At 45.1% G+C, this 26,088-nt stretch overlaps 1 protein-coding gene across 2 annotated transcripts in view; it reads right to left on the bottom strand.

The window, feature by feature from the left end:
• Positions 1-15,593: 15,593 nt before the first annotated feature.
• Positions 15,594-26,088, bottom strand: part of LOC143943111 (putative N-acetylated-alpha-linked acidic dipeptidase) — a 232,883-nt gene continuing 222,388 nt past the window's right edge. For both annotated transcript variants that reach the window (XM_077464673.1, XM_077464672.1), the window contains one exon: positions 15,594-20,944. In XM_077464673.1, coding sequence (XP_077320799.1) covers positions 20,716-20,944 — 229 coding nt within the window. In that variant the 3' untranslated portion in view covers positions 15,594-20,715. The remainder of the gene's footprint in view (positions 20,945-26,088) is intronic.

The following is a 26,088-nucleotide window of genomic DNA, read 5'->3' as shown; positions in this document are numbered from 1 at the left end:
ACTCAACCTTCTATATGCTTGATAGGCTGCTCCAGCAGAAACGTGCAGTTAATGACTACCTGTACGAACTCTGCGGCAGAACAGGTTCTGGGAGCTTGGTTTTTTTCCCACGCCAGTGGCTGCTCATGCGCAACGCATGCAGACTTCTGCGGCCATTTGATGAGATCACCAAACTGGTCAGTCGCAGCCATGGCGCCATCAGGGACATTGTACCTTACGCCTTCTTTATGGAGCGTGCATTGCGTCGTGTCATTGATCAAGCCATGGAGGAGCAGAAATATGAGGAAGTCGTAATGCTGGATGAATTCCCAGGGGGGCTACTCTATCTGAGACAAGTCAACAACAGGAGTCTGAAGGGGAGTCAGAGGAGGATGGTGCCAGGGCGGATGAGGAGGAGCAAGAAGAGCATGCTTTAAACCTTTCTGGGATCCCTTTTGTTGTCCGTGGATGGGGGGGGGAGAAGGAGGAGGACGACATTATCCTGGATGATGAGCAGGAGCCAGGCCACCACACCGCTTCCCGTTTAGTGCAAATGGGGGCCTTCATGCTCCAGTGTTTTAACAGGGACCCCCGTATAAAAAGAATAAAGGTCAAGAAACCGTGCTGGGTGGCAACGTACTTAGACCCCCGGTACAAACACATAATGGTGGAAATGTTACCACCATCACAGAGGGCTGTCCAAATGGAGCACGTCCAGGCCTTGCTTAGAGAAATGCTGCATTCTGCTTTTGCGTGCGCTGGCAGAGGAATTCCCACTCCCAGAGAAAGAGTTGTGGGTACCAATCCAACAGCGCCTGCAAGAAGAGGGTGGTTTGAAGATGTGTTGGTCACTTCTGATATGAGATCCTTCTTTCAGCCGACCCAAAGAAAGGTGTCATCCGGATCCAGCATCAGGGAACGCCTAGACCGACAGGTGTCTGACTACATAGGGTTAACGGCCAATGTGGACGCTCTGGCCAGAGCTTGCACAATTTGCAATAGAACTGTTGGCTTGCCCCTCCTCCAGTGTCCTGTCCAAAAGGACGTTCAGCGCAGCAGGAGGGATCGTGACCGATAAGCGTACTCGCCTAGCTCACGACAGTGTTGACTACCTCACATTTATAAAAATGAATGAGGCATGGATCTCGGAGGAATTCAACACATGTGACCAGTAGACCATATATATGCATAACTCTATAAACGATTTATATAATCTAGCACACGGACCTTTTTTCTACCTTTGGCTCACTTGCACAAAAAAAACACACCGTACTATATGCCCGTACCCTCCTGTTTGAAGAGGTTGAGCGTTGTCATATTTTTGGGTCCCACAGACAGAGTTGCTGGTGTCAGTGCTGGTGTCAGTGCTCTCTATCTTGGTGCTGGTGTCAGTGCTCTCTATCTCAGTGCTGGTGTCAGTACTCTCTATCTCGGTGATGGTGTCAGTGCTCTCTATCACGGTGCTGGTGCCAGTGCTCTCTATCTCGGTGCTGGTGTCAGTGCTCTCTATCTCGGTGCTGGTGTCAGTGCTCTCTATCACAGTGCTGGTGTCAGTGCAATCTATCACAGTGCTGGTGTCAGTGCGCTCTATCTTGGTGCTGGTGTCAGTGCGCTCTATCTCGGTGCTGGTGTCAGTGCTCTCTATCTCAGTGCTGGTGTCATTGCTCTCTACCTCGGTGCTGGTGTCAGTGCTCTCTATCTCAGTGCTGGTGTCAGTGCTCTCTATCACGGTGCAGGTGTCAGTGCTCTCTATCTCGGTGCTGGTGTCAGTGCTCAGTCTCTATCGTGGTGCTGGTGTCAGTGAGGGAGATAGCAGTGGAGAAGCCAATCAGCAGGCAGTGCCAGCACCATGGCTTAGGATCAGCACTGGACTGGCACCTCCGGACCACCGCAGTGGAGCCCTGCATAGGTGGGGGTAAGGGCCGGGCAGAGGGAGGGGTCAGGGGCTCAAGCACAGGTTGGCACACTGGGACACTGGCACAGGACTGCGCTGCCCTGACTGTGGCACTGATCATCTCCTGCACCCCCTTCATAGCCTGGCCTAACCTTGCCTCTCCTCCATGGCCTTCATGCGCTCCTGAATTGACAAAATTTCACAGATAAAAAAAGAATGCTTTTCATTGTCGATCCCAGATTCACTTAATACTTCTGGTATATAAGGGTCCATGTTGTGGGACTATGTGTGCACAGCTAGTAAGTATTTTGTGGCTGAAAATATGACCTGGAGGTTTTTAAGGTTCGCCTGCCATTAAAGTGAATGGGGTCCGCCGCGAACCTGCGGTTCGCCAACATTTGGGCACGTTCACGGATCGCGTTCGCGAAACATCCCGTCGGAAGTTCATCCATCACTATTCTTGGAGAAATACCCTGAATAATGTCCTACCTTTGTATAGAATTATGTACATCAATAGGAACTGTTTGAGTAAATTTGCAAGATCTGGTCCTCCTGGATAGACTCTTTGGGCTCCCTGCAAATGGAGATTTCTCCACCTAGCCCAGAGGTGGACCCATAGAATTGAACATGCTACCTGACTGGCTCTACCCCGACATGATTGAGGTTCCCCTCCTCCTCCCATCCGGCTCATGTCACCCTCCCCCTTTTTTAGTGATATACTCTTTTATCCTCTGGTCCTCCCCCCTTCTGGTCTATCACCCTGCCTCTTCCTTCTCCTACGCTCCACTCCCTTGGGCACCCCCCTTTTTTTACATACAAGACCCTCCAACGTCTGTCCAGGACCCACTGGTTCAGGTGATGATGTGATCCTGACATTTATCAGATGCTCCAAATAAGTAGTCTATTCTGTTAGATGTATATGAATGGTCTCCCCTTGTACAATGATAGCCTCCTTTATCCCTTTCCGCTCATTTCCCCCTCCCCTTTTTTTAGTGATAGCCTCCTTTATCCTCTGGTCCTCCCCACATCTGGTCTATCACCCTGTCTCTTACCTCTCCTACCCTCCACTCCCTTGGGCCCCCCTTTATTTTTCCCATACAAGACCCTCCAATGTCTGTCCAGGACCCACTGGTTCAGGTGATGATGTGATCCTGACATTTATAAGATGCTCCAAATAAGTAGTCTATTCTGTTAGATGTATATAAATGGTCTCCCCTTGTACAGTTTTCTCAGTGTTGTGAACGTGTATACCTGCACTTTTCTGTATACCATGAAATTATTTTCTGTTACTGACATGCGATAACTTTAATAAAAGTTCTTTCAATTGTGGAAAAGTTGCATGAAAATCAAATAGACAAAACAGAAAATAACTTCTTGCCATTCAGGCACTAAATAAACTGTTCAGGATCCTAACTCACAGGTGAAGGGCTTCTCCCAGTCACCCACAAAACCAAGATAATGCATAACTTTTTCTGTCTCTCACAAAGTAGACATCACATCAGTAGTTCTCTCAGGTATGGCTTCCTGAGTCCCAGGCCATGAACACTCTTTTGTCCAGTCCTGCTTTATTTGTACCACCTATTGGTGGACACAAGTAGACCGTAAAATCTGGTCCAGTACCAACACTGCTAAGGTGGCTGGTAAAACCCGGACCAAAGTCCATCTTAGCTTCCTTCAAATGAACGCATGCGAGGTGAAACATAACATCCGTTGATCACCTCTCCTTTCACAATGTTACATATTCCCCCCCCCCCTCCAAGCCCCTGTGGCTGAGCAAATGTCCCAACAAGACAATGGACGCAGGAAAGGGCATCTGCATTATTCTGAAGTTTCCCAGCTCTGTGATCTACTGTGAATTTAAATGCTTGAAGAGCAAGGAACCACCTTGTCACCCAACAAGTTTTTCTCCCTGTTATCAAACATCCATTTAAAAAGCATATGCTTATACTGGAGTGACTCCCCAGGGGTAGAAAGGGATTTCTTCTTTTTGCAGATTCTGTTAGGGGTATCTGCCAATAACCTTTAGTCAGATCCAAAGTAGTTATGTAATAGGCACTTCTCAATCTGTCAACAAGCTCGTCAACCCGGGGCATTGAGTACGCATCGAATTGGGACACGCTGTTCAACTTCCTGAAATCATTACAAAACCTTATAGTGCCATTTGACTTTGGGACCAACACTATGGGACTTGACCAGTCACTGGGGGACTCTTCTATCATGTCCAACTCTAACATGTTCTTTATTTCATTTGCAACTCCTGAATGATATTCTATAGGGCTTTACATTTACACGGACAGCTGGTTCCGTAATTATGTCATGCTGTATAACACTGGTCTGTCAGGGTAGGTGAGAGAAAAAAGTCTCTATTCTTACTCACAAACTCTTTAATGTCCTTCTGTTAGGCCACTGACAAGGTTTCAGTTATGGGTACCTCAGGTGTCACAAGGGCCATGTCCTTTTGGGGGGTTGGCACTGCCAGTAAAGTTTATCTGTCCTTCCAGGGTTTCAAGATATTAACATGATATATTTGCTCTGGTTTCCTTTTCCCTGGCTGGTAAACTTTGTAGTTTACTTCCCCTACTCTTTCCATAATTTCAAAGGGACCTTGCCACTTTTCTAGGAATTTACTCTGAACCGTGGGGACTAGTACCAGCACTCTATCACCATGGTTGAAGGTTCTGGTCTTGGCACCCAGATTATAAACACTTCTCTGGGCCTCCTGGGCTCGCTCCATATGTTCCTCTACAAGCGACATGATAGCCGCAATCTTTACATCAGTGAGATATGCTCGATGACATTTCTATAAGGCGTGGTCTCTCCCTCTCATGTTTCTTTGGCTACATCTAGCAATCCCCTGGGATGTCTACCACACAGTAGTTCAAAAGGAGAATAACCTATAGATGCCTGCATTACCTCTCATATGAGCCCACCTACAGCCTCTGCGTTCTTCTTTTTTCCTCCTATGCGCAGGACCTAGGTGTGCTCCTCAACCTGGCTGGTCTAAAGGGCTGGCCATCTATATAAGCCAGGTTGTCACATTCATTGAACACATTCTAAAGGAGTTGCTTCCACTCACTCTGTGAAAGGGTCATATATGGTGCCAAGGTGTAGTCTCAGAACCTCCTGAGGCAAATTAACCCTTGTCAGCTTCTTCCCAAGAAGAGGTGAATGAAGATTTGATTCCTCCTTTGTTCAGGCAGGCTTTGATTAAGATGACGTTGATCAAGTTACAATTAAGCATATGGTCAAGACACTCTAAAGGAATTGCTGAATTCATTTTCTGCAAGGCCATCTATTCCTACTTTGTTCAGGCAGGCTGTGATTAAGATGATGGTGACCAAGTTACAATTAAGCATATGGTCAAGACACTCTAAAGGAATTGCTGAATTAATTTTCTGCAAGGGCCATCTATTCTGGAAATTTCCAGTATTCTATTCAGGGCCTTCTCAAGCCAATCAATGCTCTTCAGTCTCTTCTGAACAAGAAGATGAGGGCGACCTTTGTCCAGATTTGTAAGTTTGGTGAAAGACCTTTAAATAGAAGTGAAGCTTTGGAAGTATTTTAAGTACCTCCAGAGGACAGCTTGACAATTCCCTTATGTTGGATGGATTAAGTGCTCGTTTTACATGATTTGAGTATGTTGTTACAGCAGGGTGTCAAAGTTATGCCCTTTTGGCCGGGTTTACACTGGTGCGACAAACGCTCCGGCATTGGGAGCTCATGTCGCATGGTGTGTGAAAATCAATGTTTCACTATGGGAGCTGTCTTAATTGGTCCGACTTTGAAAATGCTCCATGTACTAATTTGGTCCGATTTTTGATCCTACGTCAGCCCATTGAATATCATTAAAGTCCGATCAAAGTCGGATCGCCGTCTTGCCTAAAAAAACAACATGGCTTCCCCCTCCAAGAACATACCAGGCCCTTCAGTCTGATAGGGATTTTAAGGGGAACCCCCTATGCCAAAAAAACAGCATGGGGGTCTCCCCAAAATCCATACCAGACCCTTATCCGGGCCAGTCAGGATAGGGGGTAGGGATGAGCGAGTGCCCCCCTCCCTCCTGAACCGTACCAGGCCACATGCCCTCAACATGGGGGGGTGGGTACTTTGGGGCAGGGGGACACACTGCATCCCCCCCACCCCAAAGCACCTTGTCCCCATGTTGATGAGGACAAGAGCCTCTTCCTGACAACCCTGGTCCTTCATTGTCAGGGTATGCGGGCAGGGGGCTTATTGGAATCCGGGAGCCTCCTTTAATAAGGTGGCCCCCAGATCCCGGCCCCCCACCCTATGTGAATGAGTATGGGGTACCCATTCACCTTGTGGGGGAACTTCACGGCAAATTTTAACTAATTACCGGCATGGCTTCCACCTCCAAGAACATACCAGGCCCTTCAGTCTGATATGGATTTTAAGGGGAACCCCCTATGCCAAAAAAACAGCTGGGGTCTCCCCAAAATCCATACCAGACCCTTATCCGTGCACGCAGCCCGGCCAGTCAGGGAAGGGGGTGGGGATGAGCGAGCGCCCTCCCCTCCCTCCTGAACCATACCAGGCCACATGCCCTCAACACGGGGGGGGTGCTTTGGGGCAGGGGGGCACACTGCGGCCCCCCCTGCCCCAAAGCACCTTCTCCCTATGCTGATGAGAACAAGAGCCTCTTCTCAACAACCCTGGCCATTCATTGTCGGGGGTCCGCAGGTGGGGGGCTTATTGGAATCCGGGAGCCTCCTTTAATAAAGGGGCCCCCAGATCCCGGCCCCCCACCATATGTGAATGTGTATGGGGTACCCATTCTCCTGGGGGGAAAAAGTGTCAATAAAAAAAACACACTAGACTGGATTTTAAAGTTATTTTTTCAGCAGCTCTGGGGTCCCTTCTTAACCCTCCGCTCTCTCCGGCCTCTTCTCCCGGCCTCCCGCTCATCTCCCGCTCTCCGGTGTCTTCTGCCGGGCTCCTCCGCTATCTTCTGTTCTTTTACCCACTCTTTTGCTAGCGTTGGCCTGGTCTTCTCCATCGTCTTCTTTCCTCCGGTCTTCTTCCGATGTTGACACGATGCTCTCTCCTTCTGTAATGCTGTGTGGGCGGTGCACACCGACTTATATAGGCATGGGGCATGGTCACCGAGGGAAAAAGAGCAGAAGATAGCGGAGGAGCATGGCAGAAGACACTGGAGAACAGGTGAAAAACCGGAGACCAGGAGAAGAGGCCAGGGAACGTCGGAATAGACCCCCGAAGTCGAAAGAGATCCCCGGAGTGGCCTAATAAATTCGTTTAAAACCCTGTCTAGTGTGTTTTTTTTATTGACACTTCTTTCCCCCAGGTGAATGAGTAGAGGTACGATGTACCCCATACTCATTCACATAGGGTGGGGGGCCGGGACCTGGGGCCTCCTTATTAAAGGGGGCTCCCGGATTCCGATAAGCCCCGCCCATAGACCCCGACAACCAGCGGCCAGGGTTGTCGGGAAGAAGCCCTTGTCCTCAACAACCCCCCATGTTGAGGGCATGCGGCCTGGTACGGTTCAGGAGGGAGGGGTGCTCGCTCGTCCCCACCCCCTTTCCTGACTGGCTGGGATGCGTGCTCGGATAAGAGTTTGGTATGTATTTGGGGGGGACCCCATGCTGTTTTTTCAGCGTAGGGGGTTCTCCTTAAAATCCATATATGAAGGGCCTGGTATGCCCTTGGAGGGGGAACCCATCCCGGTTTTTTATTTAAAATTTGCCATGGAGTTCCCCCTCAAGATTCATACCAAACACAGTGCATGGTATTGGTGGGGATCCAAGTCGGATCCCCGTTCATTGAAAGTCGGACACGTCTCTGACTTCAAGTCGCAAAGTAGAACGAGTGTTGTGTCGCACCAGTGTAAACCCGGCCTTTGAACCAAAAGATGTCCAGGGGTTGGGATCACCAATCTGGTAAGTGTGTGTTCTTTGTGGGATTGGCCATATACAGAGCCGTCTTTAAGGCAGGGCAAAAGGGGCAGCTGCCCTGGGCCCTGTCATTGTTGTGGGGCCTAAAGCAGCTGCCTCATACTTGCCAACTGTCCCAGTTTAAATTCCCTTGTCCTTTGAAGTTTTAGTCCTGTGCTGTGTCCCAATATCTCAGGGTGAAGTGCTGGTACTAATGCAACTAATGTAAATAACTGACATTCATATGTAAAAATGGCGGCATTCATAAGCAAATAGCGGCCGGCGGCATTGATATGTAAATAAAGGTGCCATTCATATGTATATCATGCCCCCCTGCAGTGAGGAGATGATATGCTGTAACCTCTTGCAACCAATCAGTGAGCAGTAATATTGTACAGTAATCTCTAGCAACCAATTAACAAGCAGAAATCATTTTCTGTAACCTCTAGCAGCTAATCAGTGATCCGTCATGTGTGCTGTAACCTCTAGCAACCAGTCAGTAAGCAGTAATGATATGCTGTAATCGTTGGCAACCAATTGCAATTGCTGCCTGATCTGATATAGTAAACTAATTTTAAGTCTAGCTGCTATTTATTGTATGTCTCAGAGCAGGTGGAGAGTGAAATTGAATAGGGGGGGGAAGAAATTTTTTGCCCAGGGTCCAATCAATATTAAAGACGACCCTGGCCATATACATGACCTTACCATCAGAAGATGATGTGGCCTTCAAGGTCAAACGCTATCACTGCATTTTTCTTTATCGTAAAAGGTCAAGCCTAAACTTAATAGTCGACAGTTTGGCTTCCTGCCTCAAGATGAATGTCTGCTGAGTTAAAGGAGACTGAAACACTCAAGAGTCAGTTTCCACGCTCACTCTCACTCCAGAGAGGTTAGCTTCTGCATTTTTGTCTGGGAGTTCAGAAAAAAGACAACGCATAAACCAAGAAGTTAGTAAAGAGTTCCATGTCAGGATGATTTCTGGTATGTTGGGATTGTGCCACCCATACATGCCTTAGGGGCATTTTGTGGTTCCTCTGTGGACATAGGTATGGTTTTGGTGATTGACAGGTGGTCACTTAAGGCAAGCATTTTAGGCCATATTAGGAGATCTTTCATCCTTCACGTCTGAGATTGAGCCATGAAGTGAAAAACTCCAGTTGTTCAGAAACTAATATTCCCGTCATGCCTAGTCATGTCTGTGAATGTCAGAGTTTTAAAATGCCTCATGGGATGTTTATTTCCACAACAGCTGGAGGGCCATAGTTTGGAGATCCCTGGTCTGCACTGATGACTTGCACTGATGACATGTACTAATGGCTTGCACTGATGACCTGCACAGTTTGGGATACATAGTGCATATGAAGAACAAACAGACCTAAATAAAATAAAGGTTAAACTTACATTTGTCAGTACGTTCATTGGCTGACAAAATATCCCAGTTGTCCATGGTAGTTCGGCAGATCTCCAGCCATGCATTGTCCCTCTTTATTTGGTCCTTATAATTGGGATCAGTTTTGTTGTACAGTATTGAACGCTCCCTCACAAACCTAATGAGAACTTCATTGTCAATCTCACTGCACAATCTCTCTGTGGGCTCTGGTAGACATGTTAGAAAATAAAAACCTAGCATGCAGGTCAACCAGAACATGTAGAGATAACGGCATACAAGAAGTGCTCTGTGGGAGGGAGGGGGCTACTTGGGTGAGCGTGGGGAGTAAATTATTTTCTTTCTCCTGTAAATTTGTTGTATTTATACGCAATTAAATTACTCACAGGTGGACTTGATTTATGTATGTATATGTATATTTTTATTTTTATTTTTTTTATTCAAGGGAGCAATGGTTTTCACAAAGCTTGATTTGAGAGGGGCATACAATCTTAAGGAGGACAACTAGTGGAAAACTGTGTTTAATACCAGAACAGGCCATTCTGAGTACCTTTGTAATGCCGCCGTAGTTTTCCAGGAATTCATTAACGATGTCTTCTGAGATTTGTTGCAGTTATGTGTAGTGGTTTATCTCGATGATAGCCTCATATTTTCCAAGTTCCTGGAGAGCCACCACACAAATGTCTGTCGTGTGCTTCAGAAACTAAGAGAGAACAATCTCTATAAGCGAAGTGCGAGTTCCATCGTGAACAGGTTAAATTCCTGGGTTACGTAATTTCCACTCCTGGTTTTTCGATGGACCCACGGAAACTTTCGTCAGTTCCACAGTGGCCCAGCCCATGGGTTTACGTCCTCTGCAGTGTTTCCTGGGCTTTGCCAACTATTATTGGAAGCTAATTCATAATTTCCCATCACTAGTCAAGCCCCTGACTGATATGACCAAAAAGGACAGTAACCCACAGAATTGGTCTCCGGAGTCCATTAAGGCCTTTGAGAGTCTCAAGGCTGCCTTTGTTTCTGCTCCTGTGTTGGCAAATCCTGATCCTACGTTACCTTTTATCCTTGAGGTTGATGCTTCTGAGACTGGTCTTGGCGCCCTTCTGTCTCAATGTTCTACCTCTGAGAGCGCTATGCATCTTTGTGGCTACTTTTCCAAGAAATTGTCACCTGCGGAGTGCAATTACGAGATTGGTAATAGAGAGCTGTTGGCAATTACTTTAGCCCAGAAAGAATGGAGACATCTCTTCGAAGGTACCACTGTGCCGGTTCTCATTCTTACTGACCATAAGAATTCACATTCTTGTCTGAGGCTAAACACCTCTCTCTCAAAAGGGTGCGATGGGCTCTTTTCTTGTCAAGTTTCAATTACATTGTTTCATTCTATACTAAGAATGTAGGAACTGACGCCTTGTCACGACAATTCTCCTCCACTTCCAAGTTGGAGCCGGTTCCTGTGATTCCTCCTGATTGTATTCTGGCTACTGTTCGCACCAGTCTCACTTCTCCTTTATGTGACAAAATTCTTGCTGCTCAGGTCCATGCTCCTCCTGTGAAACCTTGTGACCGCTGCTTTGTACCAGAGAGTCTCCATACTGTCGTGCTCCGGACTCACCATTCTTCCAAGGTTGCTGCCCACCCTGGAAAGAATCAACTCTTTTGGGCCATTTCCCAATAATTCTGGTGGCCTAGTCTACGTGCTGCTGTAACTGACTTAGCAGCTGCCTGTTCTGTGTGTGCTCAGAGTAAGACTCCACGACACCTTCCAGTGGGCCTCCTACAACCATACCCAATGGAGAGAGGCCCTGGACCCACCTGTCTATTTCATTGTGGAGTTACCCAACTCCCAGGGCAACACAGTTATCCTTATGGTGGTTGACCAGTTCTCAAAGATGTGTCATTGTATTCCACTTAAGAATTGCTCACTTTTAAGGAACTGGCTTCCATTTTTACTCGGGAGATCTTTTGCTTACATGGGCTACCCAAAGTGATTGTCTCAGACAGGGGTAGTCAGTTTGTGTCCCGGTTCTGGCAAGCCAAAGTCTAATGGGGCCACAGAACGGGCCAATCAGTCCTTGGAGCAAGTCATATGTTGCTATATTTCTGACCATCATAACAACTGGTCAGACCTATTACTGTGGGCAGAGTTTGCTCACAACAGTGGCTTAAATTCTGCTTCCCGATTGTCCCTGTTTTTGGCAAATTATGGTTTCCAACCTTCCATGTTGCCTTACTCGTTTGGTCCACAGAATATTCCTGCATTAGAGGAGCAACTCTGTGGTCTTTGTTCCACTTGGGCACAAGTCCAAGAGGCTTTGCAACATGCTAATGATAGGTACAGACTCCATGCTGACCACAGACGCCTGCCTGCACCTTACTACCAGGTTGGGGACAGGGTCTGGCGTTCATCTCGCAACATCCGGCTTCGTGTTCCCTTACTAAAGTTTGCACCTTAGTTTATTGGGCCTTTCCGTATTCTTCGCAGGATTAACCCAGTGCCTCACGCATTAGGCATTCCTTCTAATATGCATATTTCGATTGTATTTCATGTCTCCTTATTAAAACCTTTGGTCTGCAACTGCTTTACCACTTCTCACCTGTACAAGTTGAGAACCATGAGGAGTATGAAGTACATTCCATTGTTGACTCCATAGGTTCCATAGACACATACAGTACCTGGTGCATTGGAAGGGGTACGGTCTGGAGGAGCACTCCTGGGTCTCATCCTTGGACGTACATGCCCCTGTCCTCCTCTGTGATTACCATAGTAATTTTCCCCTCAAGCCTGGTGGCCCTTCCTTCTCTGAGCTGGCCGCTCAGCTGTCAGCTAATTGCCTACTGATCCTCCCAAACTATTTCCATCAGTAGACAGGAGCAAACAACCTTAGACCCCTTTCACACTGTGGTGTTTTTCAGGCGATAAAAGGCTAAAAATAGCACCTGAAAAATGCCTCCCCCTGCCACCCCAATGTGAAAGCCCGAGTGCTTTCAAACTGGGACGCTGCGCTGGCAGGACGTTAGAAAAAGACCTGTAAGCAGCATCTTTGGGGCGCTGGAGGAGCGGTGTATATACCGCTCCTCCACCGCCCCTGCCCATTGAAATGAATGGGCACTGCTGCTGAAGCGCTTGCAAAGCATCTAACCTTTCTTCGGCTGTTAGCAGGGGTTAAAAGCACCCCGCTACTGGTCAAATAGTGCTGCTAACTAGCTGTGCTTTACCGCTAATGCTGCCCGTGGCTCAGTGTGAAAGGGCTCTTATGCCCTGTACACACAGTCAGACATTCCGACAACAAATTCCTTCTGATTTTTTCCTACGGATTTTGTCCTAAACTGGTGTTGCATACACACGGTTTGACAAAGTTGTCGGAAAATACGATCGTTCGGAACATGATGACATTCGTTCATTCTGACAGGACTACGTTGAGGCTAGTAGCCAATAGCTTTGATCTCATAATTTTATCTGAGCATGCGTGGCACTTTGTCCAATCGGAATTGTCTACAAACTTTATTCAATCTGATTTTTTTTGACGGAAAATTTGAGATCCTGTTCTCAAATCTTTTCCGCCGGAATTTCCGGCGAAAAAAGCCCAATAGAGCCCACACACGATTGGATTTTCCGACAATATAATCCGATTGGACCTTTTCCATCTGAATTTCTGACTGTGTGTACAAGGTATAAGTGTTAGGGAAAGCCTGAACAGACCTGAAAAAAATGAATTGCAGCTCAGCTGGCTACAGCAGAGCTATATACTAAATTTCCCGAGCCCAGTGCAGGGGTGCTACATTTGCAATGTGGGGATGTTAAAGAGGATGGCCGGTTTAAAAAAAAAAAAAATTAAAAGTCAGCAGCTGCAAACACTGTAGCTGCTGACTTAATAAACACACTTACCTGTCCAGGGCGTCCGCGATGTCGGCCGCCCGAGGCTGACCCGTGCCGGCGCCGCCATTTCAACTAAGGGAAACAGGCAGTGGAGTCTTGCGGCTTCACTGCCCATTTCCTACTGCGTATGCGCGAGTCACGCAGAGCTTTGTGAATGGGGCGTGCTGTGTTCTGGGACACACAGTTCCCAGAACACAGCGCGACCCATTACCCAGAAGACACCGCACGGAGGAGAGAAGAAAGAAGATCTCCACGGAGGAGGAGGAGGCAGATTAGGATGATGTGCCTAGCAACAGGCATTTCTGGTAAGTCATTTTTTTTTAATGATTTATTTTTTATTTTTTATGTATTTTTTTTTGTCAGGGTGGCCCTCCACTTTAAATAATTCATTGGAAGGTGAACTATGTATACCTGCATATGTGTTTTATGCCGGACTAAGCTGGGATCTTCCATGTGTTTTCTAGATTCATTCTTTCATGATTAAAAATTATGAATTTTACCTGAATATTATGTACTAAAAACATTTTTTTATTTTACACTTAAAGTTCCATAATACAAACATAAACATGCATATTTCGAGTATATTGAGATTCTATACCACCTATGAGGAATTTGATTGGGTACTGTCTATATACAGTATACTCTGCAAACATCATCTAAATGAAAATATAAAATATAAATTCCCGTTTGCCAGAAGATAAGATAAATATGAATAGCGTAGACAAGTACAAGTTTTCTGATATTGTTAATTTTACAAGCTTTCCTGGATTTGATTTGATTAGAGATAACAAGCATACTTACAAGCAGTGCATGTGTATTTTATTTTAACAATGCGGTCCTAGGGTCAATTCTTTGCTTTGTTGTCTTTTCCTGCTATTTTATGGCTCTACTTTGACTAGCAGATGAATGGAACAACAGTATTCTATAAGCTCAATGGACTAGTAAGGCAGAAATGGTAGATTTAAAATTAGTTTCTAAAAACTGCCCTTCCAACAACACCAGTGTGAATGAGCCTTAACATTTTCCATCTCTGTCATCAAGATAAAGGAGAAGTACACTGTCTTTGTTCTCACCCCAGATGTATTCTTCACTGAATTAGACCCCAATAATCTTTACATCCTCCAAACAAAATCTTGTCCAGTTCCAATAAGTCCACCTATATGGGGGTCAACTACACAGATACGGGAAAGTATACATCTAGGTGTGCATGCACAGCGTGTTTCTCTTTATTTTATATTATGGAAGATGCAACTGAAATCAAGAGGTGCTGGACTATTCAAGAAGTTATCACTTTTGGGTAGACTGACCCTTTAAAAAGGTATTCATCCTTGACTACATAGTTTTTAGTAGATCTAAGGCCGCGTACACACGCGCGGACTGTTCGCCCAACTTTGTCCGCTGAACAGTGTTTGGGCGGACAGTCCGCTCGTGTGTGGGCTTTCAGCAGACAGTTTCTGCGGACAGTTTGACGGACAAGGTTTTTCGGAAATTCCGTAAAACTGTCCGCTGAAACCTTGTTTCAGCGAACAGTCCGCTCGTGTGTAGGCTTGTTCGTCAAACAAAGTTGCGCGCATGCTCAGAAAGGATTTTCACGCCGAAAGTTATAATGCAGTGTATAGGACGTCGTATTTTTCGTCCCGTCGTACGTGCCGTTCACGTCATCGCGCACGGTTTCAGCAAACTGTTCGTTCGTCGTGTGTGGCCATGTCCGTCCATGCTAATTTTGAGCGGACTGTTCGCCGAAACTGTTGGACGGACAAAGTTGGGCGAACAGTCCGCGCGTGTGTACGCGGCCTTAAGGAGAATGAAAGATGGGAAGTTACCAAACAGAAGAAGATCGTCCCACCCCCTCTCCCAGTCGCAGTTGGTTTATGAGGCAGTGTGTCTCTCTCTTTTGAGAGGAGATTAATATTGAATGTGGATTGATATTGTTTGTGTTTATAACCTGAGCTTGGATAGCTAGGTTAATATTTTAAATTTATTATTTTTATTCATATTTATGAATAAATTCAATTATTTATATATGGTATATATTATTAAAATATATAAGTTGTTATTAAGCCTATAAATAAAACTGTGGCCTTATTTAATCTAAGTCAAGGTGTCTTTAGTAGTTTATTTATTTAATAGCTATAATTATAAAGTCCTGACTTTGTTACCATATACAATGAGATTGTAACGTATGGCTAGCTTTAAAAGATATGGGGGAGAAAGGGCAACAGTGTATAACATTCTGGGCGCTATTTGTATCTTTTTATATATGCCCAGAATGTTGTGGATATGTTACAATGTAAAGATCTAATTAATTAGGCGAGTGCGTAGAGCTCTGGAAGTTCCAAGTAAGTATTGCGCAGTAGGTCTCAGATACTCCAGTAAAACCTCATGTGCCCATTTACCTGTGGCGGACATTACCAACGTGGCCAGTGAAAGTCCAATTTTACTTGATGTCCAGGAGTGTCTATTTATTTCAGTGTCAGCCAATCTGAGTCTATATGTGTCCATCAATGCTTATCACTTTTTGTAAATATGACATCTGGAATAATATACTTTTACAACGTATTTTATTTTAAAACATAGTGTGCAAGGAGCAAATACTGGCAACACAACAATGGAATTTCTTTAAAGTGTATCTAAACTAAAAACCTTATCAGTCCATATATGTGGGGGTTTCATTTATTTTTTCAGGCTAAGTATTTGCAGCAAATACAGAAAATACACTTTTATTATATATTGTCAAAAGTATTGGGACACCTGCCTTTACACGCACATGAACTTTAATGGCATTCCAGTCTTTGTTCATAGGGTTCACTATTGGGTTGGCCCACCCTTTGCAGCTATAACAGCTTCAGCTCTTCTGGGAAGGCTGTCCACAAGATTTAGTAGTGTGTCTATGGGAATATTTGACCATTCTTCCAGGAGCGCATTTGTGAGGTCAGGCACTGATGTTGTTGAATGGTGATATTGGTGCACAAAGAAAGGTCCAAAAAGAAATGGATGAGCAAGTTTGGGGTGGAGGAACTTGACTGGCCTGCACAGAGTTCTAACCTCAACCCAAAAGAACACCTTTGGGTTGAATTAGAGCGGAGACTGCAAGCCAAGCCTTCACGTCTACATCATTGCCTGACCTCACATATTCGCTGCTGGAAGAATGGTCAAACATTCTCATAGACAAACTCCTAAACCTTGTAGACAGCCTTCCCAGAAGAATTGAAGCTGTTATAGCTGCAAGGGGTGGGTCAACTCAATGTTGAATGTGCGTGGGGGGGCATGTCCAGATATAAGCCGAGGAAGACGTACAGGCACAGAGCTCTGCTCATCCTTAAGTCATCCATTACCATCCTGCCCGCAGCGCTACCCAGTGAGCCTCAAAAACTATCCTGCCTGTCCCTGGGCATCATCTGCCTGAGCCCCAGCCTGCATTTTGAAGCCTGGCTGTCGGGCTGTGTAGCTGCATGGCCTTCTCCATCCACGAGGCTGCATCTCCATCTTGAGGCCTACAGAATGGAGGGCGTTATCCACTGTCATCCTACCCACAGAGCTACCCAGTGAGCCTCTAAAACTATCCTGCCTGTCCCTGGGCATTATCTGCCTCAGCCCCAGCCTGCATTTTGAAGCCCGGCCACCGAGGCTGCCACTATCTTGAGGCCTACAGAATGTAGAGAGTTATCCACTGCCATCCTGCCCACAGAGCTACCTGGTGAGCCTCAAAAACTATCCTGCCTGTCCCTTGGCACCATCTGCCTCAGCCCCAGTCTGAATTTTGAAGCCCGGCCGCCGGGCTGTGTAGCTGCACGGCCCGCGGCCTTCTCCATCCACCGAGGCCAATGCCACCTTGAAGCCTACAGAACAGAGGGGGTTATCCACTGCCATCCTGCCCACAGAGCTACCTGGTGAGTCTCCAAAACTATCCTGCCTGTCCCTGGGCATCATCTGCCTCAGCCACAGCCTTTTTGAAGCTCGGCTGCCTGGCTGTGTGGCTGCAGGGCTCGTGGCCCTCTCTATCCACCTGAGGCCACCACCATCTTGAGTGTAAAAACAGAAAAAATCAGCGCAGTACAACCCCTTTATGGAAAGCTGCTGAACACCAAGGGTCAATCACTAAATCCCAAAATACGATATATCAAACAGATGGTGCAGTGCTCTAACTAAAATAATTTCTAAAATATTAAAATTAATTAAAAGTCCAAAATAGCTTATATATCAAAAAATCCACGTGAGAAATCTTCAGTGGTATACAGTCAGATCATGCATATAGTGACTTGGTGCCGGGGGGACCGCCACCAATAGTAGAATTGGCTGCTCACCTCATCGTGTGGACCTTTTAAATTACAGAGGATCACATGCACTTAGTATCAGCGAATGCTTATCAACTCTGTTGTATTCCTCCTCACAGATAATATCTGACTGGTTCACAGTCAAAGATACAGCTTTCTCCCACTCAGAGTCAAATCAACTGACAAGTTCGTGGAGTAACCACATTGGATAGTTGTATGGCAGTAGTCACATTTCCTAAAACCATGTGGATAGAAAGACAAGCCATAGTCCTCTCCATAGAAAAATGTTTTAATGATGACGTCACCTGTGGTCGTTCAGACGGAGATCAAGTGATGTCACCTGCGGCCACTGTTCATTTTAACAATCGTATGAAGCTTTGTTATTGTAAGTGTGTTTTTTATGTATATTCATCAATAAAATCGGCCGCAGAATTGTATCCTTGTGTCATGGTAAACTGCCTCCGGCTGGAGGTAGGAATGTTTGTGTACCTGTCTGGGCAAAGTTAGAGGGGGATGTATCACAAGTTTCTGTGATAACGTTCATGTTGTATTGTTTTTCTGTAGTGTACCAGTGTCTTGTCGAATACTGTCCCCCGTCGGATAGTGTCCGCCCTGTACTGCGTTTGCGCAGTACGGAGGACAAGGAGACGCCGAATGTCTCCTAAGATGAAGATGAGTCCAGGTTCAAGCCCCACCATCCAAGTGGACATAGAGTTAGTGCCCGAAGCTTACCGAGCGAAGCGAGCATGCAAGGGGCCCTGTTACTAAGTGCATACTGTATGTCCACTTGCATGGTGGGGCTTCAACCTGGACTCAGGGCAGAAGGTACTATTAAGTGCGCAAGCACCGTTCATCTACGGAAACTTTCAGACACTATCCGATGGGGGGGACAGTTCTCGGCGGAACACCGGCAAGTTTGTGGCCTGTTGCAGCCCACGTTGTGTGGCTTGTTATAATATGTATTGTATAAAACAAAATAAAAATCATAAAAAAAAAAAAAAAAAAAAAAGTTTATGTGCATGTAAAAGCAGGCATTGCAATGCTTTGACAATATAGTGTGCATATTGAACTTGCCAGAAATGCTTTGTCTTTATCTCTTCCACTGACCTTTTTAAAAAACAAAAAATATGTGATACATATAACTACCTCCACGGTTTTTATTTTTTGCGATATAAACAAAAAAAGCCCGGCAAATGCAGCCACCACATCTAAAGACTGGTAATTTACAATAAAATAGATTTCAGTTGTGGGAACTAGGAACGCTTTTAAGAAGTAAACAGTTGAGGTAGGTGGGGTTTGTGGGGATTATAAGACACATTTTTTAACCTGTGAGACTAAAGCCTCGTACACACGATCGGATTATCCGCAGACAAAGCGTCAGACTTTTTTGCAAAGGGCATGTGCCTGGATTTTGCATACAAACGGTACACAATTGTCAGCCAACAAACACGAACGTAGTGACATACTAGATGTACTACGAGCCAATAAAGAGGAAGTTCAATTGTCAGGCACCACCCTTTGGGATCCTTCTGTTAATTTTGTGTTAGTAGAAGTTTGTTGAATGTTGATTTGCACTTTTCATTTTGCACTTTTCATTTTGCGCTTTTCATTTTGCGCTTTTCATTTTGCGCTTTTCGTTTAGTGCTTTTCGTTTAGCGCTTTTCGTTTAGCGCTTTCAGTTCGTGATTTTCAGTTAGTTTCTGAAGGGCCGTTCCTCAACTAGACATGCTGCGGATTTGGAGGAGATAACATGTGATTTATCATTGGCCTTGGAGTTATTGCTTTGACCCAAGTCCAGTCCAGGAACAGGAGGAGGAGGATTTCTTGGGCCAAAAATTGGTTGCTTTATTATTCGTGACCAATTATGTCATATGCCTTTGCTGCGGGAGCTCCAGGAGAATAATCCGGATGATTTTCGGAATTATCTCTGGATGATGGACCCCTGCTTTCGCCAACTCTTGACATTGTTGTTTTTAATGCACAATAAAAAATTGTGGAGAATAATACTTGGCTATGTGTTTTACTTCAAATAACAGTTTGGGAGTAGGCAGTTACATTAAAAAAAATACAATGTAAAATGAACAAGTGACACAGTTTTATCTTTGATGTTAAAAACGACGGGATAATGGTGTTGTGGTAACTTGCCCCCCAAAAAAACAAGCATTATAATATTATTGATATCACTAGAAAATAAAAGCCTTTTGAAATACGTTTGGCAGAACTCCATCAGTATCACTAGCAAAGCAGATTTATTATTATCCCATTAAAGAAGAAGAGAATGTGCACTTCATTTCCGGATTTCATAATTTGCCACGTCACAAATATTAATTCTCCATCACTAAGGCCCCCTTTCACACTGAGGTGTTTTTCAGGGGCTACAGCACTAAATATAGCGCCTGAAAAACGCGTCTGCTTTCACTCCAGTGTGAAAGCTGGAGGGCTTTCACATTGGAGCGGTGCGCTAGCAGGATGGTAAAAAAAAAGTCCTGCTAGCAGTATCTTTGGAGTGTTGAAGGAGCGGTGTATTCACCGCTCCTAAACCATTCCTACCCATTGAAATCAATGGGGCAGCGAGCCTATACCACCGGCAAAGCGCCGCTGCAGCGGCGCTTTGCGGGCAGTTTTAACCCTTTTTCGCCGGCTAGCGGGGGTTAAAACCACCCCGCTAGCATCCGAATAGCGCCACTAAAACGACGGCAAAGCGGCGCTAAAAATACCGCCGATTTACCACCGACGCCCGCACCACCCCAGTCTGAAAGGGGCCTTACATTCCTGGTACAAGAAAAGCTTTTATTACTATCTATGGCCTCATCGCCAAACTTGTAAAATTCTTGCAAGGACAGTTGCTGGAAGCCCAGTTGTTAGTGATGTAGGCACAATCGCTAGATGGGCCGTTTTAGCTACATGCAGTGCATAGGCATGCTCTTTGTAATCACAAAATCGGAATTGTTTCACTTGGAAAGAAATCAAAGTATGTGGAGTGGGGGAAAAGATGCGTGAGTGATAGATGGGGGTTTTCAACCCAGCAGGCATATCTGACAACACATTTGTATTTCAGTTCAACAAATGCAATAAATGTTGTCATCTTAAACAGGAAGTTAAAAACATTCTGGATTTCTTTCAGATCATTAGGTATTTTTCTGTACTTACAGCATTTAAAAGGGATAACTAGTATCAGACCCTCAGTCTGCAATTTGGGCACCAGGTTCATAAACTATAAAAACAGACAGATTAATCACTCATACCAAACAATCGAAGTCTATCTGTATATAAGGCATGGACATTATCAGAGAAAGTGGTAAAACTAGGAATAGAAAATACACTCTCTCTATATATAGATTTGGAAACATTTTAAAACTGCAGGCTAATGTCTATATCATGCGAGTTCCTTGTCAGAAAACACTCCGGTCCTTCATGTGGCCTCCGCCTATGCTGCCAGGGTCTTCCATGGTGCTTGCAGCAGAAGCTATGGTAAAGGCGATGATGGAAATTTCCTTTTTGACCTGTTGCCAGCGATTTTCCTGATCTGGATCATTTTCAATATCAAACATAGCAGCAGCGAGGCCAGGGAAACTGGAGGCAGCGTACATATTGTGCTGATTTGGGGCATATATGACGTGCCTGCAAAGCACAAAAAAAGGATATTCATGTTTTACAAAAAATAAAACAAACCCAACTAAAAAACACAATAAACAGGGAGTAGGTAACATGTATACCTAATGCTTACTTAAATGAACTCATCAATCAGTGTAGCGCTATCATTCTATAGTAAATATGCAAAAAACAAACAATGATATATAAAAGTGCAATCAATCTATCTGGTGTAAATATAAAGTCCAAAATCTTGGTGAAATAATAATATGTGCCCAAATATGAACATACACTAAACTCCTCTGTGCCATACAGAAAAATCACTGTGCAATATGTGTAAGTATACTCAAAATGATCATTCTAATCATAGACTAATTTTTTAGAAACTGGGCAATGGAAAATCAAATGAAATGACCACATATATCCTTGCTATACGGAGCAATCATTTTTTGGCAGAGATGGGTCAAAATGATAAAATGTGATAGACCTTTTATTCCAAATGTGTATGACTTACATTATATATAAGTAAAAATGACTTCAGAGGGGAGTTCCATTTTCATAATAAGGCAAATAAAGTGGAGCTCTGGACAAGCTCTTCAACTCCCCATCCCCTTAGTACGGAAAACCCACCTCCACCATCCTGCAGTAATGACTTAATTTTTTTAAATCACTTTATTTGGGAAGGGGTATCAGGCTCCTCCATGACTTTTCAGGTCCTGGCTGGGGGTCTCTCTACTTGTGTCTGCCAATTCCAACTGTGCATGTCACTATAGGGGTATATCCATTGTTTGAGTTCAGAGTATACTTATAAGACCTTAGGGCGCACATAGTCTCAGAAGTCTCCTTTCAGATAAGTTATTCGCTCATGGTCTGGTGTTTGAATGCTTAAAGGAACAGATGCAGTGGTTTACGGAGCCTATACGTGTACCCATAGTCTAATAGGGGATAAGTAAGTGTTGGAATAGTGGTGAAATAAGTGGTGGAATAGATGGGATAGTACAGTAGACAGGAACAGTGCCAGGGATCATTGCAGGTGGTATTAGGCAACAAGCATCAAAATTGATAGAGTGGAAGCCAGGAGTCCCAGTAAAGTTAAGGCAAGCCAAATTCAAGCAAGGGGTGGACAAGCAAGAAAAAAACAGAAGGTGCAACATCAGTGAACAGAAAACATCAGGAGACCCAGCAGAATATCACAGTCCTATAGACCCACCAACCAATTGCTTAAAGGGATTGTAAAGTTGTATATATTTTTTTTTAAATAACAAACATGTTATACTTACCTCCACTGTGCAGCTCGTTTTACACAGAGTGGCCCCGAACCTGCTCTTCTGGGATCCCTCGGCGGCTGTCTCGGCTTCCTCCCGCAGGTACTTCTCACGTTCATGCGAGCTCCCTCGCATGGTGAGAAGCACCTGCGGGCACGCTCCCGTGATGCAGCCGGCGGCTATAGCCACTCGCTGTATCACATGGCCCCGCCCCCCCGGCGCCAGTGGCTGCGCTGCTTTCCATCCATCCACTCCAGCCAATCAGCGGCCAGGCTGAGTGGCGAAGAAGGACGGCGAGGGCGAGCGCGGGATTTTCGAGGGGTGAGGCAAGTAAAACGAGGGGGGGGGGCTCGGGGCGCAGGCACTGTCAGATGTTTGTTCCCCTTAATGCATAGAATGCATTAAGGTGAAAAAACATTTACCTTTACAACCCATTTAATGCTTGAATAATGCAGACCCCTGATCTGGCCCCATACACCTGACCACGGTGCTGATGACCACTGATTGCATGGCTCAGTGAACTTACTACCCATTGGTCCCTGACATAGCCCTGTCTAGCCAGGGCTTTTTTTGGGGGGTAATAGGTGCAGGAACTCCCCTCTCCCAAGTCACCCCTTGTCTCCACCATCTGCCCACCTCCAAGCATCGTCCTTTGTTTTCACCCCATGCCCACCTCCCAGTATCACCTCTTTTAGAGAAAACAGAACCAAGTATAATTTTGTGGCGCTAAGTAATCTGTATGGAAATTGGTAATTATAGTAAGAAAAGTAGAAAAATGAATTCCATGCAGCCAGCAACAATAACCCTCCCAAAGAAAAAATAGACCCCCCAACAATAACAGACCCACTCCAGAAACAACAGACTAAACCAGCAACAATGGATCTCCCAGCAGACAGTATTAATAGACCCTCCAGCAGTCAGCAACAATAGACCCCCTCCTCAACAGTAGATAACACCCAGTAACAATTGACCCCTCCTCAACAGTAGATCGCTCCCAGTAACAATTGACCTAGTAGCAACATAAGACCCCCCAGCAGCAATAGACCCCTCCTCAACAATAGTTCCCTCAGAAACAATAGATCCACGGACAGCCAGCATTAATAGACCTTCCAGCAGCCAGTAACAATAGACCCCTCCTTCAACAGTAGATTGCTCTAAAAAAACTATTGACCCACTAGCAATTAGACCCCTTCCCAGCAACAATAGACCCTCCCTCAACAAGAGACACACACCCCTACAGCAACAATGGATGCCCTGAGAGCCATCATTAATAGACCCTCCATCAGCCAGCAACAATAGACCCCTCCCTCAAAAGTAGATCGCTCTCAGCAACAGTTGACCCATTAGCAACAAAAGACCACCCCAGCAACAATAAATCCCCCAGTAGAGGGCATCATTGGACCCTTCAGCACACCCCACTACCCTTGCCATTAGATACATTCAGTGCAGAAGGTGCCGGAACTGTGTTTCTCTGCATTCCCGCTGAAAAAAGTCCTGCATCTAGCATTTTACTGATTATTTACTTACAATTGTTTTAATACCACCAAGATATAGCCATTCAGTCAAAAATATATATATTCGTTTATATATATTAGTTGGTATAGCCGAATTTACAGTAAAGATTAAACTGTTCTGAAACAATAAAGCCTGCTAGTCACTGTGAGAACATGGCGTGGAATTTTTTCCTTCCCATTTATCACGAGTCACACCTAGGAAAGCTGGAAGTGTGGAAACTCGCACTTTCCATGCTACACATCACAGGCACATGGAGACCTAGACACATCCTAGAATTGTTATTAGAAATAATTAAAATATTTTTCAGTAATAGCGGCAGAGTACAAAAGTGAGAGGTCAGACCTTTTATCTTTAAAGAAACAGCCACATTGTGAAAAAGTAAATCATCTGCCAAGAAACATACTGATGGAAGGAACAATTGCTGCTCAATGGAAAATTTGAACATATACATTCAAACATGTAGCTATTTAAATTTCTGCAGAAATTGTGTAATGGATATGATGGTGTAAGGAAATTACATGCTGATTTTAAAGTGTACCTTCAGCAAAAACCTGGAGCAGGATTAGAACCTAGAGTATGTCAAGTTTGTACTGCTAATGATTAGAAAGAACCAGTGCATCAGGCTTAGACCCAGATGGAAAGTATACAGTTCCTAGGTGTAACTTTTTTGCTAATATGGGACTACTAAACCATCCATCTGGATCTTCAACTGGTGTGCTTGCTCTTTATTACTGGACTTTTAAGGCAAAACTGTTTTGCTGTGCACCTACCCTGTTTAAAGGGGTTGTTCAGAATTCTGTTTCAGTTCAATCCAGATATGTATTACTGTCTGCCAAGGTAATTATCATTGTGAAGGGACAAAAAGGGGGTTATTTACGAAAGGCAAATCCACTTTGCACTGCAAGTGCACTTGGAAGCGCAGTCACTCTAATCTGAGGGGTAGATCTGAAATGAGGGGAAGCTCTGCTGATTTTATCATCCAATCATGTGCAAGCTAAAATGCTGTTTTTTTATTTTCCTTGCATGTCCCCCTTTGGATCTACAGTGACTGCACTTCCAAGTGCACTTGCAGAGCAAAGTGGATTTTACTTTAATAAATAACCCCCAAAGTGAAATCTCCCTGAAAGGGACACAGGCAGTAACAAAAACCCCAATACAAAAGATTTCCTTTTATCTGATATGACCTGTGATTTGGCGGGGACATTCACGGATATCTAACCATGTGCCAGTCTGACCGTGTGCCTGCCAAAATCCCAGAAAATACATTTTGTCCCAGTCAGGGGCAGACTGGGCCAGGGTGTCTGATCCCCTATAATGAAGTCGCACCGCCCTGCTGTCCCTCCATCCCTCTTTCTTTCTTTCTCTCTCCCTGTATCCATTTTTCTTTCTTTTCTTCTTTCTCTCTCCATCCCTCCTTCTTTCTCTCTGCCTCCCTCAGCCCCTCTTTCTCTCTCCCTCCATTCCTCTTTCTTTCTCTTTTCATCCCTCTTTCTCCCTTTATTTCTTTCTTGCTCTCTGCCTCCCTTCATCATTCTTTCTCTCTCCATCCCGCTTTCTTTCTCTCTGCCTCCCTCCATTCCTCTTTCTCTCTCCCTCCATCCCTCTTTCTCCCTTTCTTTCTTTCTTTCTTTCTCCCTCCCTCTCTGTTTATCCATCTCTCTCTTTTTCTTTCTCTCCACCCCCCTCCACCCCTCTTCCTCTCTTTCTCTCTCTATTCCTCTTTCTTTCTCCCTCCACCCCTTATTCTCTTTTTTATTTCCCTATATATTACTACATTCTCCACTATGTAAGTCATCTCATATTCTAATTAAACACACGCCCTTTAACCACTTAAGGACTGGCTCATGCCGATATACGTCAGCAGAATGGCATGGCTGGGCACAAGCACGTACAGGTTGCCCTTTAAGAGCCCAAACGTTGGTCGCGTGCGCGCCGCCGGCGGCGCACTCGCAACCCGGTCCTGAGCTCCGTGACCGTGGCCGTGGGACCTGCGGACCCCCGATCACTGCCGGTGTCCTGCGATCGGGTCAAAGAGCTGAAGAACAGGGAGAGGTAAGTGTAAACAAACCTCTCCTCGTGCTTCCTAGTGAGCCTGTCACTGATCGTCTGTTCCCTGCCATAGGGAAAGACGATCAGTGATGTCACACACCAAGCCACGCCACCTACAGTAAAAAAAAAACACACACTCACACTTAACCCCTACACTGTCCCCTAGTGGTTAACCCCTTCACTGCCAGTGACATTTTTACAGTAATCAGTGCATTTTTCGCTGTATTAATGCCAATGGTCCCAAAAATGTGTCAAAAATGTCTGATGTGTCCGCCATAATGTCACAATAAAAATCGCTGTTCGCCGCCATTACTAGTAAAAAAATAAAATATTAATAAAAATGCT

The sequence above is a fragment of the Lithobates pipiens genome, unplaced genomic scaffold (genome assembly GCF_037356315.1).
Source record: "Lithobates pipiens isolate NorthernLeopardFrog02 unplaced genomic scaffold, aLitPip1_a1.2 Scaffold_30, whole genome shotgun sequence".
Lineage (NCBI taxonomy): Eukaryota > Metazoa > Chordata > Amphibia > Anura > Ranidae > Lithobates > Lithobates pipiens.
The sequence above is the reverse complement of the archived record's forward strand: the minus strand, read 5'-3'. Positions and strand labels throughout refer to the sequence as shown.